Consider the following 13,795-nt stretch of genomic DNA (forward strand, 5'->3'; position numbering starts at 1 on the left):
GGTTTCCCCGTCGAGTTCGGGTTTTTTTGCCATCCCTAGCAGGTACCCATCTCATTTCTTCGAAACTGGAACCGACGGTTCTTGTGAAGTTAGAACCGGAATCGGTGGTTTTTGTGAATTTGGAACCGGAACCAAAACCGGTTTAGGCGTTTCTTAAATTTTTGGAACCAGTCCCGGAACCGACAGTTCCAGTTCCGAGACCGGGTAACTCGGTTACGTCGTTTTTTTAGTTTCGTTAATACAAAATAATTCTTAGCCATTGAAACAAAAGTAAATACTATAACTAGTTTATTACGATACAAATTACAAACAACAAAAAAAATCATTTTAAAAGATAATCCAAATTGTTAAATATAAGTCATAAACCAAATTTCATATTCTTACCATCAACCTGTTAATGCTATTTAACATCATATATTTACAAAAGATATTACCATCATGTATGTTCAAACTGTTTTACAGTCATGAATTCACATTCACATCAGACCATTCGTTTTGAAAAAAAAAAAATGTTGCAAATATGACTTATTGACATGTTACCTCCATGACCCAATTAGATAGTCCAAAGTCCAAACAAATGTCTTAATCATCAACGTTATTACAACTAATTAGTTTAAGTATTATATTATTTTAATATTTTAATATTTCGGAACCGGTTCCAACGGTTACCCGACGGGTAACGGTTTCTAACAAATGTAAATCGGAATTGGTCCTTGGTGGTTTCCACTTTTAGGAACCGAAACCGAAACCAATAACCTCGTTTCTGGTTCCAGAACCGATGGTTTCGAGACGATTCTAATTCCAAAAGCGAGTACCAGCTATCCGTGCTCACCCCTATTTGGTAACGGTTCGGTCTAATTTTTGTATGGATCTCATCCATAGTCATTTATGTGAATATCTCAAAAAAAATTAATTAGAAAATTAAAATAAAAGGCCAAAACAATTTTTTTAAACATATACTTGGCAAATTTTAACTAACGGTTTTTAAAATGAGGAACAGAACATGGAACAAAACCTATCAATAAGGACACTTCTTGGCAACGGGCGCCTGTAAAGACCGAATTTGACAAAGTAGACAAACAATAAGGATCAAAATCGATATAAATCCTAAAAATAAGGGCAAAATTTCCAAAAATATTTAAATCTTAGACTAAACACAGACACAATGACATAACACAGGGACTATTTATGTAATGAACTTACAAAAATTTAGTATAATAAGGAGAGAGAAAGCAAAATTTATTATTTTTGTTTGTGTTTGCTCATCTAGAAAGGTGAGAGAACCACAATTAGAGTTTTTTTTTCTTGGAGGCTTATGAGTTCTTCATGAAAATTGTTCCCAGTAACAAGGTATCATCCTACATAAAACTCAAGATATTTTGTGACCTGTTTTAGGTAATTTTTATAATTTTTAATTTTGTTGTTTAAATGAGTCTTATATCAAACGTTTAAGCAATAAATAGTGATTAAGTCAATAAATATATTGATGTTGTAGTCAGATCGTTACAATTATCTCCTCCTTTCTTTTATACATATTGTGTTGTTTCTTTTATACATGTTAGTCAAAGAGTTGAACAATTGTTTTTTCATGTTGCTAAAGAGTTGAACAATGAAAATAAATAATCGCGTGTAATTGCAAGAAACAAGCCATAGGCGCGTGCCTTTCACCTTCTACATCTGTATAGAAATGTATGCTTCGGATCTTTTTCTTTTTCGTGAGAGGGGTTCTCACCGAAAGCTCCTCTTGCGAATCTCTAAATGTAGTTATCTTTGTACGTATATATTTATATTAGGTGAGTAACGATCATTGCATGAGCGATTTATTTTTTAATTAATCTATAATCAATTCTATTATGCGAAGAAATTCCCCCAAAATTGTTGTCACACTGTTCGATTAATTTTGTTCATTTTGGTGTTCGCTTCAAAATCACTGGGGTTTTAGACAAGGGTAGTGATTTGTACACAATATTTTTCAGCCTTACACAACAATTTATGCATTAGATGTTGTATACGGATCATCACCCTTTAGACAAGTTGGGTAAATTTTGTTGAAATCAGTTTAATTTTGACGTTAATTTGTGTTAAATTAATGAAATTGCACGCAAATGCTAGTTTTTTTAGGCTGTTCAGCTAATTTTGATGGTTTTTTTTGGGTGTGGTTAAAATAAAAACGGAAGGTCTAGGCTTGGCTAGGGTTTTTCTGTTACCAATTTTGATATTTATGGTTCAGATAGATCATATCCTGCGTTTATTGTTTGTTCAAAGCACAAACTGTTTATGCTGTTTGAAACTTTTTTAATATGTTGGAAGGGAGAGCCACTGTATTTTTTTTTTTTTTTCAATATTTGTTAAGACATTGAAAGAGTTGTTATCATTTCTAGCTTTGAGTATTTAAATGATGATATGTTGACTTGAATTCACTATCTGAAACTTTTAATATATGTGAATTACTGTTCATTTAATATTCTTAAATAAGATTGTAAACCTTTGAAGTACATGCTTCACTAATTTAAAAATAAGATTGTAAACCCTAATCTTCTTCTTTATGTTGAACAGATTTAGAGCTTTGTTCTTCTACTAGGCTAAAGGTTATAAAGAAATGGTATTTCTTCCTTCGTACCATTTTTTGCATATTCACCTGTTCTTATATGTTATTTTTAACCTTCTTTTTTTTTTTTTTTTGGTGATTTTACTTTTACAGGATGATCATGTTTCTAGTGAGGAGAATGAGAATTTTGATTGGAATACTGATGATGATCTTGATATAGAGAACTACTCACCCTCTTGTTCAACTTTAGTAACTAGGAATACTCAAGCTATTATTAGCAATGGGGAGGTATTTTCCTATGCTAATTATAGATTTATTTGCCTTATACTTTATTGTTTTTATAACTTTTGTTATTAAATTCCTTGCTTTTTGTCTCAAGGCAAGCACATCAGCAGCAGGTCCTTCAAACTCCAATCTTGTACACCATTTCCTAGGAATGGGCTTCTCTGAAAAACAGATTACAAAAGCAATTAAAGAAAATGGTATATTATATTATATTATTCATTAATATTGTGTTTAACAGGTAAAACATGTTTTACAACTCTGTTTTTACATATACTTAGGGGAAGATAACGCAGAGTCCATACTGGAAGCTCTACTTACATACTCAGTAAGCGAACGTTTTTTTTTTTTTTTTTAGTTATTGTGTATTTTGGCTACTAACATTTTGTTAATGTTTTTCGCGTTCTTAAAAAGTCTCCGGAAGGAAACATGACATTTGATATGGATTCTCATCAGCAACAACAATGTGTAAATAATGATGATTTTTCTTCTGACTATGATGAGACTGTTCCTGATGATTTATCTGAGTTTGACAGCTGGTCTGATGATGAAATACCTGTGAGTATTTGCTTGAATACTAACATAAATCTTTCTTTAATGGTTGTTCCTGTTTTTTTTTCTTTATTTTAACTATGAATGCATACTCATTGTGATCTTAACAAAGTATTTGGGGTGCTACTTTAGCAGTGTTGATTGGAAAACAAAAGATGTTGTAAACACATATGGCCGATAAACAGTTGTGAAGGATATAATGTGATGATTTAGGATCAGTATTTCATGGCAATGCGAGTTTATTTATTTATTTCTATCCTTTGAAGTATTTGTTTAAATTGTCAAACATTTATGGAATTTGACATGCATATTGGACAGGAGAATTACGAATTGTTGCCTAAACATGAGAAAGCATTGTTATCTTTGACAAGTATGGGATATACAGTAGAAGAGGCTTCAGCAGCTGTGGAGAGATGTGGTGTGTATTTGTTTTTTTTTATATATGGTGTTAGGTCTTTACATTTTTTTTAAACTATTTTTTGTAGTGATTAAACCATTACGTTTATTCTCGTTTAAAAAAAACATGTTTTTGTTATCTAGTTTCGATATCAAGTCAAAATACACAAAAAAAGACATCATAAAGTAATAATACTTCAGTGGATAAATGGATTGAATGGTTAAAATATGGTGTGCTTTTTTGTATTTTGTCCTTTTTCAAAACCAGGAAAGGAAACTCGGGAAAAATGTAAAAGAAAGTATAATATTGATAAAATTATGAAAATACAAGTGCTGTTTGTTCACATTTAGTTTTTCAAGTTGTATATGAATTTTGCAGGTCCTGATGCCTCAATTGGAGAAATAACTGATTTTATTTGTGCTGCTCAAATGGCAAAGACAGAAGCTGTATTTTATGAGGAAGAGGTAACTACTAAATACTCTCCTTGAAATTCATTTTTTTTTAAAACTAATAAATACATCTCAAATTGTTCTTATGGCAAAAAAATAAATTATTAATCAACTTTCTGGTTATTACGAGGGTGTTTGGCATAACTTTTAAAGTGACTTTTCACTTTTATCTTTTTCTAAAAGTCAAAAAGATGTTTGGTAATCCTGACTTTTCCAATAGAGTAAATGACATCTTTTTGAAAAGTCACGTAATCCTGACTTTTCCAACTTTTACAAAAAAGACTTTTTGCTTTCAAAAGCTAAGCCAAACACCCTCTACATATTGTTATTATCGATAATTATGCTTCAACTCTCTATCATATTTGTTTAACACGTTATCCAATACTTACATTTTTTTTTTCACTTTCCATCTTGCAATCCAGAAACCGAAAAAACTATTTACCTCAAATGGGAAAATCAAGAGAAAGAAATTTTACGAGCTCGAGGCACATAAAAGAAAAAAGCAAAAGGGCCCACTAACAGAAGAAGACGAAGTGATCCGCCTCCCAAACCCAATGATCGGGTTCGGGGTCCCATCCGGCTCAACCACCATAACCCACCGCACGCTTCCCGATGCAGCCGTGGGCCCACCTTTTTTCTACTACGAAAACGTAGCATTAGCCCCAAAAGGCGTGTGGGACACAATCTCCCGTTTCCTATACGATGTCCAACCCGAATTTGTAGACTCACAGTATTTTTGTGCAACCGCTAGAAAACGAGGATATGTCCATAATCTCCCTATAAAAAATAGATTTCCGATTTTGCCCTTGCCACCTCGGACAATCCACGACGCGTTACCCATGACTAAAAGATGGTGGCCCGAGTGGGACCCACGGACGAAACTTAATTGTTTGCAAACGAGTTATGCGAGTTCGAGATTGACAGATAGGATCCGGAAGGCTCTAGAAAAGTGGGGGGAGAGTGAGAATGTTCCGGAAGATGTGAGGAAGTATGTTATGTATGAGTGTAGGAAGTGGAATTTGGTTTGGGTTGGGAAAAATAAGGTTGCGCCTTTGGAGCCGGATGAGGTGGAAATGTTGTTGGGGTTTCCTAGGAATCATACGAGAGGTGGTGGGATAAGTAGAACGGATAGATACAAGTCACTTGGGAACTCGTTTCAGGTGAGGCTTAAATGCAATAAATAGCACTGTACTTTTCTTGATTTGTTTATGCCTTATGGGTTAATATCGTTAAAAAATGTTATATATTGGTTTTTTTTTTTTTTTTTTTTTTTACCGGATTGAACCTCTACTTTATCTTTTTTTCTTTAAAAAGACATTTTATTTTATAATTTGTTCCTAAAAAACCCTAAAGTTTTTAATTTTTCCGATTTTTTTTTTTTTGAAAAAACCCTCACATTTGACAAGTTTTTTTGGAAAAAAAACTGCTAAAAGGACCAAACTGAAAAAAATAGAAAAGTGTAAATTACGCGAATGGTCCCTATGGTTTGGAGTAATTTGTATGTTTGGTCCCTAACTTATTTTTTTAACTCGGAAGGTCCCTACAGTTTGTTTTTGTTGCACGCTTGGTCCCTGTCTTACCTAAAAATACTATTTTGCCCTTGATTTTTTAATTTATTTAAATAAGATGGGGTAGGTAAGCTAAGGTAATGTGAGGTGGAAGTGGGGTTGGGGGTGTGTTTATTTAAATAAATTAAAAAATCAATGGCAAAATAGTCTTTTTATGTAAGACGGGGACCAAGCGTGCAACAAAAACAAACAGTAGGGACCTTTCGAGTTAAAAAAATAAGTTAGGGGCCAAACGTGCAAATTACCCTAAACCATAGGGACCATTCGTGTAATTTACTCAATAGAAAAATACAAGGTCTTTTTCAGAAAAAATAAATAAAAATAAAGTTGAGGTTTAATCCGGAAAAAAACCCAATATATAAGGTCTTTTATGATATTTAACCCTTTGTTCATTATAACATCTTACTTTTGTTTCTTGCTTATTATAAAATGTACTTTGAAAAATCTAACCAGTTATAGCAAATGTTATATTGTCATCGAAATGCAAAGCAATTTTCACTGTTATAGTTGGGTAGATTTTTTCCACATGGAAAGTTGTAATAAGAAAAGAACTGAAAGTACAATGTTGTAATGTAAAGAAATGAAAGTAGGATGAGATACTACACTATAAAAATGGAATTACTTTGCTATTTCTAATTTTGTTATTTTTTTACTTTGGTTAAAATGAAGAAATAACGTACTTTAAAAAATTTGTTCAATACAAACATCTACCTGAATATAGCAATGTCATCCAAATACAAATCAATTTTAACTGCAATAGTTGGGAAAAGATTTTTCCAATTGTAATGCTCTAATAAGAATAAAAAAAATGAAAGTAACGATGCTGTAATGTTAAGAAATGAAATTTAGGATGCTATAATATTCAAAAATATGGAACTATGTTGCTACTTCTTGTTTGTTATCTTTACCTGTTTAAATGCAAGAAATAGCATCCTACTTTTATTTTCTTCTCATTATAACATCGTACTTAAAAAAATATACCTGATTATACGAAAGTTAGTTGCTATTTCTTGTTTTGTCATTCTTTTTCAAAATCTTTTATTTCACAGGTTGACACAGTGGCATACCATCTCTCTGTACTAAAAGACATATTCCCAAACGGTATAAACATGCTCTCTCTCTTCTCTGGCATTGGTGGTGCTGAGGTGGCGCTCCACAGGCTCGGGATTCCTCTAAAAAACGTTGTGTCAGTTGAACTCTCGGAAGCCAACAGAGACATTGTGAGAAGTTGGTGGGAACAGACGAATCAAAAGGGCAATTTGGTCCATTTGGCAGATGTCCAACAATTGAATCCGGACAAACTTGAACAACTTATGAGACCTTTTGGTGGTTTTGATCTTGTGGTTGGTGGAAGTCCGTGTAATAATCTTGCAGGGAGTAATAGGGTGAGCAGAGATGGACTTGAAGGTGAACATTCCGCTCTGTTTTATGAATTTCCGCGTATTCTAGACTTAGTTAAGTGTATAATGAATGGGCAAAATGAAAATTAAGTCTCCTAAAGGGCCTAAAATCATGGTTTAATTTGTACCTAATTTGAATTCTTCATGGCCCCTTTTTTGTTGTTTTTATTTTTAGTGGACTTTTAGATCAAGACTCGGTAGTAATATTATAATATAAGATGTTTGATTAAATAAGTTAGGAAGCGGAGATTGTTCTCTGTGAATTTTTGGTAACTGATTATAATGTGCGTCATGTGAATTGTTACGTATCCGAATGGTACTTGTGATGAAATTTGGTATTAAATGTTGCTTAAGATTTAGTTTGTGTTTTCTGGAATTTTGAATTTTGTGTTTGAAATTTATGATCATTGGCAGTGAAAATGACATAACATGTGTGGGATTAATGCCCAATATCTCAAACGAATAATCTATTTGATACAATGGATCAAATAAGAATGAATTAAAATGTTAAGAGTAATCGAAAGATTTTGTTCCCATCACAAAATTATATTCAAATATATACAACATTTAAATCAAATAATTAGTAACCGAAACCAATTTGAAATGCCAAATTATAATTAGTTTTTGGTCGAAACCAATTTAAAAATCCAAATATACAAATCATAAATGTCTAAGTCCGAGTGAACACGATATAAAAATAAACAATTACATATATAATTTATATATCAAAAATCAAACTCACTTATATTGAGAATACCGAATAGCTAAGAAGGACAAGATTACGCCAGATTAAAGGTGATAACTTGTAATGAACAAGTGTACAATTATTTATAGAGATCGAAAGGCACACTTGACATCAAACCAAAATCAATTAGGTTCGATCTCGAGTTGCGACTTCAATGGTGATTAGCCGTAATTGTACTATGCACGACGTGTGGATTTTGAGTGTATTCAGGTTGTAGGTTTGCATTTAGGGGGGGGGGGGTGTTTGGGATTTTTTTTTTTTAAGAATAAAGTTTTACATAGACGTAGCGGGTAAATGAACAATAAGTTGTGCTGCAACCCCTTTTTGGATGGCAAAACTAATTCTTTTAAAAACAAAATCTATAGATATTGGAGTCATAACATTACTATGCATGACCCGTTGGACTCGATTGAGTAACTTCATAGCTTTTTGCGCAAGGAAACCGAAAGTATCAAATGCAAAGGGTATAAACGTGTGTTGATTGCTTATTTAAAACAACTTTCGATTTTTAATAAAATGAGTATTAGCTTATTCGGTGTTAAAACGAAGTTTTAAAAAAAAAAAAGTGTTTGGTTTAGATTATCCGGTACCAAAACGTAATAAGCTGATAAGTTAACTTTTACTACTTTGACAAATGGTGCTTATATATGTAATTAAGAAATAACTTATTAAAAACTCCTTAAATAAGTCAATAAGTAAGGAAAAAGTAATATATCAAAAACTCCTTATTTGATTCAATAAATAATTATGAAACTTTCTATCCAAACATTTAAAACTCTTTATTACCGGTGACAAACCGCAATAAGTCAATAAACACTTCTGTAACATCCCAATTTTCACGACAAAATTTTCAATTTTAATCTCATATAAAAGAAACCATTTGTTCCAAAAGTTATACATTCCAAAATCAACGTATGATCATAAGCGCGGAATCACAAGTTGTGGATGTTGTCGATGTGTGTACAGTCATGTATTCGCTTTCCCACGTTAATCTGAAGTACCTAAGACATTTAATCCACAACTGTAAGCCAAAGCTTAGTGAGTTCCCCAAAAATACCACACACCATAATATACATACAAGCATACACACAATGGTCTTCAGTCCTTGATCCGCCCTACTCGCCTTCAGCATACAACTGGTCCGCACCTAGCCTTCAACACATCGTTGGTCCACCCGAGTATCTTGGCCTACCGTAAAAAACAGGACCGCTCAACCTACTACAACATATGTCGACATATATAACAAACAACAATCCAACAACACAAGCACATGTCCACACTAATCAATTTGTCTAACAACCCACCATAACATACAGGGGTCTCATACAACACCCTACACTATAACTGGAAAATCACAAAATGGATGCATAGTTTTATGTAATTAGAGGTAGGATAGACAGTCGAACAGGTGATCCTACTCTAAAGCCACAACCAAACAAGTAACAAGCAAGAAAGCCTAAATCAAGAGTTCTCAGATTGTCCTACATGACTACATAAACCACTAAGGCATTCAATTTAACATTCACCAACCTACTAGTACTCTAACCAACATACAGTTACTCCCTTATATCCTACCATGCAATGATATACATCGTAACACATAGTAAAGTGAGGAAACCCACCTGAATCGCAAAACCATAAAAACACAACAACATTCTCAACTCCTTACATTGATTAGTCTCACGAATAGTCTAACGCCAAATAAAGATAAGACCTCGGTCTACAACCCAAATCCTTCAATTTTAACCCAAGGTTAAATCGGTAAAAAGTCAACGGTCAACGACCATCACGCCGTGGTAAGTCCTTGGTCGTGTCGTGGCCAAGTCCAGGCAAAACATTCGTGATGTAGTTCGCCACCACGCCATGGGCCTTCCTTGGCCACGCCATGGTTTCTAGCCCCGTCGAAAATACCCGTTACCCGAATTACCCGCCTGATTTTTTCGGGTATCAGGTAAACTGGGTCGGGTAAATCGGGAATCGGGTAAATGTTTTCGGGTATTTGGGTAACCCGGTTTTTTTGGGGTCGGGTAAAGGGTAAGTGTTTGGGGTTTCGGGTATACCCGATTACCCGAAAATTTATTAAACAAATAATGATGACCCAATATCTTTTATTTTCTATATGAGTTAATTATCCGATTCCCAAAAGACCAAAACTCCAAATCCCAGCACCTTGCCTCCCTCGTTCTATTTTCTCGTCAAAAAACCCTCGCAAGTCGCATCGCATCTTCGTTCATCACCGATCAACTCCAGCCGAAAGCCGGTCGACCCCGCCTCGTCGCCGGTCTTGGTCGTCGCCCGTCGCTCGTCACAGCCTCGCAACCTCGCAGTCATCCTCACCATTCGTCACCTCCAGGATATTTGGAATTCAAAGTTTGAAGTTCAAACTTGGCTTGAATGTAAGTGATAACTACCAATTTCTTTTATTTTACAGTTAAATTTCGTGATTTCGTCCCTTTACTTAATTATTCATGAATCAGAATCTGTTTGGAATTTCAAATAAATACGTGAATCAAAATAAGAAGAATAAACTACAATGTGGAGTTCTAATGACTTAGCCACACATGATAATAAACTTTGCATCAGTCGTCACCTCATCTCAACAGAGCACCAACAACTTACATTGATCACAAAACATATCATCTAATTCAAAGTCATGCTATATGGGCAAAACCTAGTTCACTGTGATACCAATAATTAATTACCAAATCATGTTTACAAAAACAGCACACACAAAAGGAAGGAAGGGAGGGAGGGCAATTTTGGTATTGTGTAAAATTTAAAGATTTAAGAGGCTGCTTCTGTTAGATGCAATGTAAAATGAGAAATTGCAGACTGTAAATGGCATGAAAGAATGTCATCAGGGATGGGTGAATCAAATATGGTACTGAAACACTCCAACTTATCCTCAAAGAATGTCACCAGGGCAATTTTGGTATTGAAATATTGTTTTCTATGTTTTCTAGATTTAAGACGTGAGTTTTTTGGTAAATGCAAAATACATGCATATACATTGATATCAAGTAATTTAAATGGTAGACTTTGGTTGTTATTATTTCTTTAAGTATTTGTTATTTTAACATCTTATTAGATTTGATTAAATTGTTAAACGGATACTTGATATCTCAAATATTATTGAGTAAAAAATCTCAATGTTCAAAGTTTAGCACGACATACTTATTTCATTACATTTATTTTTAGGTGCCATTAAAAAATTAAAAAAAAAATTTAAAAATTGGGTAATACCCTAATTACCCTTACCCGACCCATTATCCGAATTACCCAAACCCGAATTACCCGAATTTAATTTGGGTAGGGTAACGGGTAATTTTTTTTATATGAAAAACCCGAATTACCCGAAACCCGAAAAATTTACCCGATCAATACCCCTAATGGTTTCGGCCAGAAAGTTATTTCTTGATTAAGAGCTTAATCTTTACAGATCAAAGCTCTTAACCTCATATCTGGTTCTTCTTCAGGACTTAATGGATAAAGTTTACAACTTTATCCATTAAGACACCACCACAAAGCAAAATCTTGAACCCTAAGTCCAATAAGCTCTCTTAAAGGCTAAGTCTTTGTGCATGGGATCAAGAACTCCCAAACATTAACCTTTTTCTCACTTAAAAGAAGTCCATTGATTTCAAGAGTGTCATATTAAGCTCTAGAGTTCCTCAAACTCTAAGAGCATCCATGAAAGGGATCAAAACCATCCAAAAAGAGCATAAACTTGGATCTAAAAGAACAAAGGTCAAGGTGCAAGTTTTATACCTCAAAAGACATAGAAATATGAAGGAGATGATGGATCTAAGCTAGCTCCTTCCTTCTATGCACCAATATGGAGTCCCTTCTTCCTCAAGCTTCATAAAATCTAAAGAACAAGCTCTAAAACCAAGAAAACACGCTCATAATCATGAATAGAGGCTAGGATTTCGAGATGGGAAGATGGAGGATGAAGGGATGACCTAATCCAAGGATTAATGCCTTTAAATATAGAAGAAACCCTAAAATCTTGGGCTTGAGCTACAAAAGCGACCACGTCGTGGTCACCTTCTTGCCACGTCGTGGTGATCAACCAGGCACGCTCTTCATTTAACTGACGTGGCCATGCTGTGGCCAGCAACCCGCCACACTGTGGCATAAAGTTTTTCGCAAAAACGTTACCCTTGACATCCTTAAGTCTTTGACTGATCAAAAAGTTTTTCACCACACTTTGGCACCAATGTCAGCCCATAGATTATTGTTACTAGAATGCTAGCTGTCTATGTGACTCTTGCATGTAGTGTATGTGCTTGTATGTATGTCGGACGGGGCCCCGATGCCAATTGTCAGGCGGGGCCTGATGAGTGTGTTGGGCGGGGCCCATCGTATGTTACTGACAAGTCTGTACCAGATGGGGCCTGATGGAGGTCGGGTGGGGCCCGATGAATACCGGGCGAGGCCCGATGGATGCAGAGCGGGGCCCGATGTATGGATATATGTATTGTATGTGGTATTTTGGGGAACTCACTAAGCTTCGTGCTTATGGTTTATGTTTAAAATATTTTCAGGTACTTCTGGTTTCAAAAGGAAGGGTCGCTTTGATCGCACTACATCCCCTGGAGATTTATTCCGCATTGATTGTTTATGATTTTACTGTGATGTTTTTAGAATACTTTTATTATAATCGTCTTTTGGGATAATGAATGAATGATTTTGACTTATTTAAAATGAAATTTTTACTCGGAAATTTTGGGATGTTATATTTTGTTTGGATGTGGTATTGTTAGTATTGGTTGATCGTTGAGTGAATGTCGTAGGGTCGTACATAGTATAAATTAGATACCATTAGAAATTTGATATGACCTAATTGCATGGTTCTTGTTTGATTTATTGTTTTTTGGCAGGATCATTTGTTCGACTGTTTAAAACCTAACCTTAGAAATTACTCGAAGGTTTAATATTAAAAAAAAACACCTTTCATATATGATTCCTTTGTTAAAAACCTAAACTTTTTTATTATAAAAACCCTCATATTTTTTCAATTTTTTCGTTTTGGCCCTTATAGTAGATTTATTGTCAGTATTTGATAGATTTTTTTTCTAAAAAAGGTAACCTTTAAAAAAAAAACCTTACATGTGACAAACATTTTTCTTTTTGACCATTTCTTAGCTCATAATTCTCATGTTATTTTTTTTATATTGTTGCTTATGGTGTTCTTCGTGAGGAAGATGAATGTTTGATTGTAAATGTGTTTACTAAACGTGTCTGTTAATTTGGATGAAATCATATCACAAATGGTTTCATGTTTGCTAATTTGAAGACCGAAGGTTCTATGTCCACTAGTAAGTGTAGAGGGTGAAACATTTGCTAAATGAAGTTTTGCACATGCTAATTTGAAAATGAATGTATTGCAATAGTTAAGAGATTGCTAACTATGCTATTATTATATGGTTATTGATGGGAAAAAAAATTAAATCTCAAATGCATATATTGAGGTTGTTATTGATCTAATCTCAACAACTTCTCTCATTGTTTGGAAAACAATCTAATGGTTTCTTCGACTTTAATGTTGAACCCCACAAAGAACACTACAATAACGATAAGAACAAAAAGTATGAGAATTATGAATCAAAATAAACCAAAAAGTTGTTAAATATGGTGGTTTTTTTTAAAAGAAAAAGCTAGGTTTTTTCTTCAAATTTTTTATTATTGTCAATTACCGAAAAATCATGGATAAACTTATTATAAAAATAGAAAAAAAAAAGTTAAATTAATATGGGCGCTTTCTTGATTTTTTTTGTTAGTTTAAACACTAAAAAAGATCTTTTATAAGATTTAACAATTTTAGGGCCAGTTTGACGCAGTTGTTTTCTTA

The 13,795-nt window shown here is 33.9% G+C and overlaps 1 protein-coding gene across 1 annotated transcript; it reads left to right on the top strand.

Annotated features, from left to right (window-relative positions):
- Positions 1 to 1,248: 1,248 nt before the first annotated feature.
- On the top strand, positions 1,249 to 7,555 carry LOC145109502 (DNA (cytosine-5)-methyltransferase DRM2-like). Its single transcript, XM_079046674.1, has 10 exons — positions 1,249 to 1,350; positions 2,557 to 2,602; positions 2,702 to 2,836; positions 2,928 to 3,030; positions 3,112 to 3,158; positions 3,245 to 3,388; positions 3,701 to 3,800; positions 4,158 to 4,243; positions 4,651 to 5,388; positions 6,846 to 7,555. Exons 2-10 carry the CDS (start codon positions 2,600 to 2,602, stop codon positions 7,284 to 7,286), a joined length of 1,797 nt encoding a protein of 598 aa, XP_078902800.1. The 5' UTR covers positions 1,249 to 1,350; positions 2,557 to 2,599; the 3' UTR covers positions 7,287 to 7,555.
- Positions 7,556 to 13,795: the final 6,240 nt, after the last annotated feature.

The sequence above is a fragment of the Lactuca virosa genome, chromosome 4 (genome assembly GCF_052849685.1).
Source record: "Lactuca virosa cultivar CGN04683 chromosome 4, Lactuca_virosa_CGN04683_v6, whole genome shotgun sequence".
NCBI classification, from domain to species: Eukaryota; Viridiplantae; Streptophyta; class Magnoliopsida; order Asterales; family Asteraceae; genus Lactuca; species Lactuca virosa.

Excerpts from the sequence above, each read along its gene's own strand:
- LOC145109502 (XM_079046674.1), top strand. Across the intron at positions 3,159-3,244 it reads AAGCTCTACTTACATACTCA|TCTCCGGAAGGAAACATGAC; the intron begins GTAAGCGAACGT and ends GTTCTTAAAAAG. Across the intron at positions 5,389-6,845 it reads CACTTGGGAACTCGTTTCAG|GTTGACACAGTGGCATACCA; the intron begins GTGAGGCTTAAA and ends TTTATTTCACAG.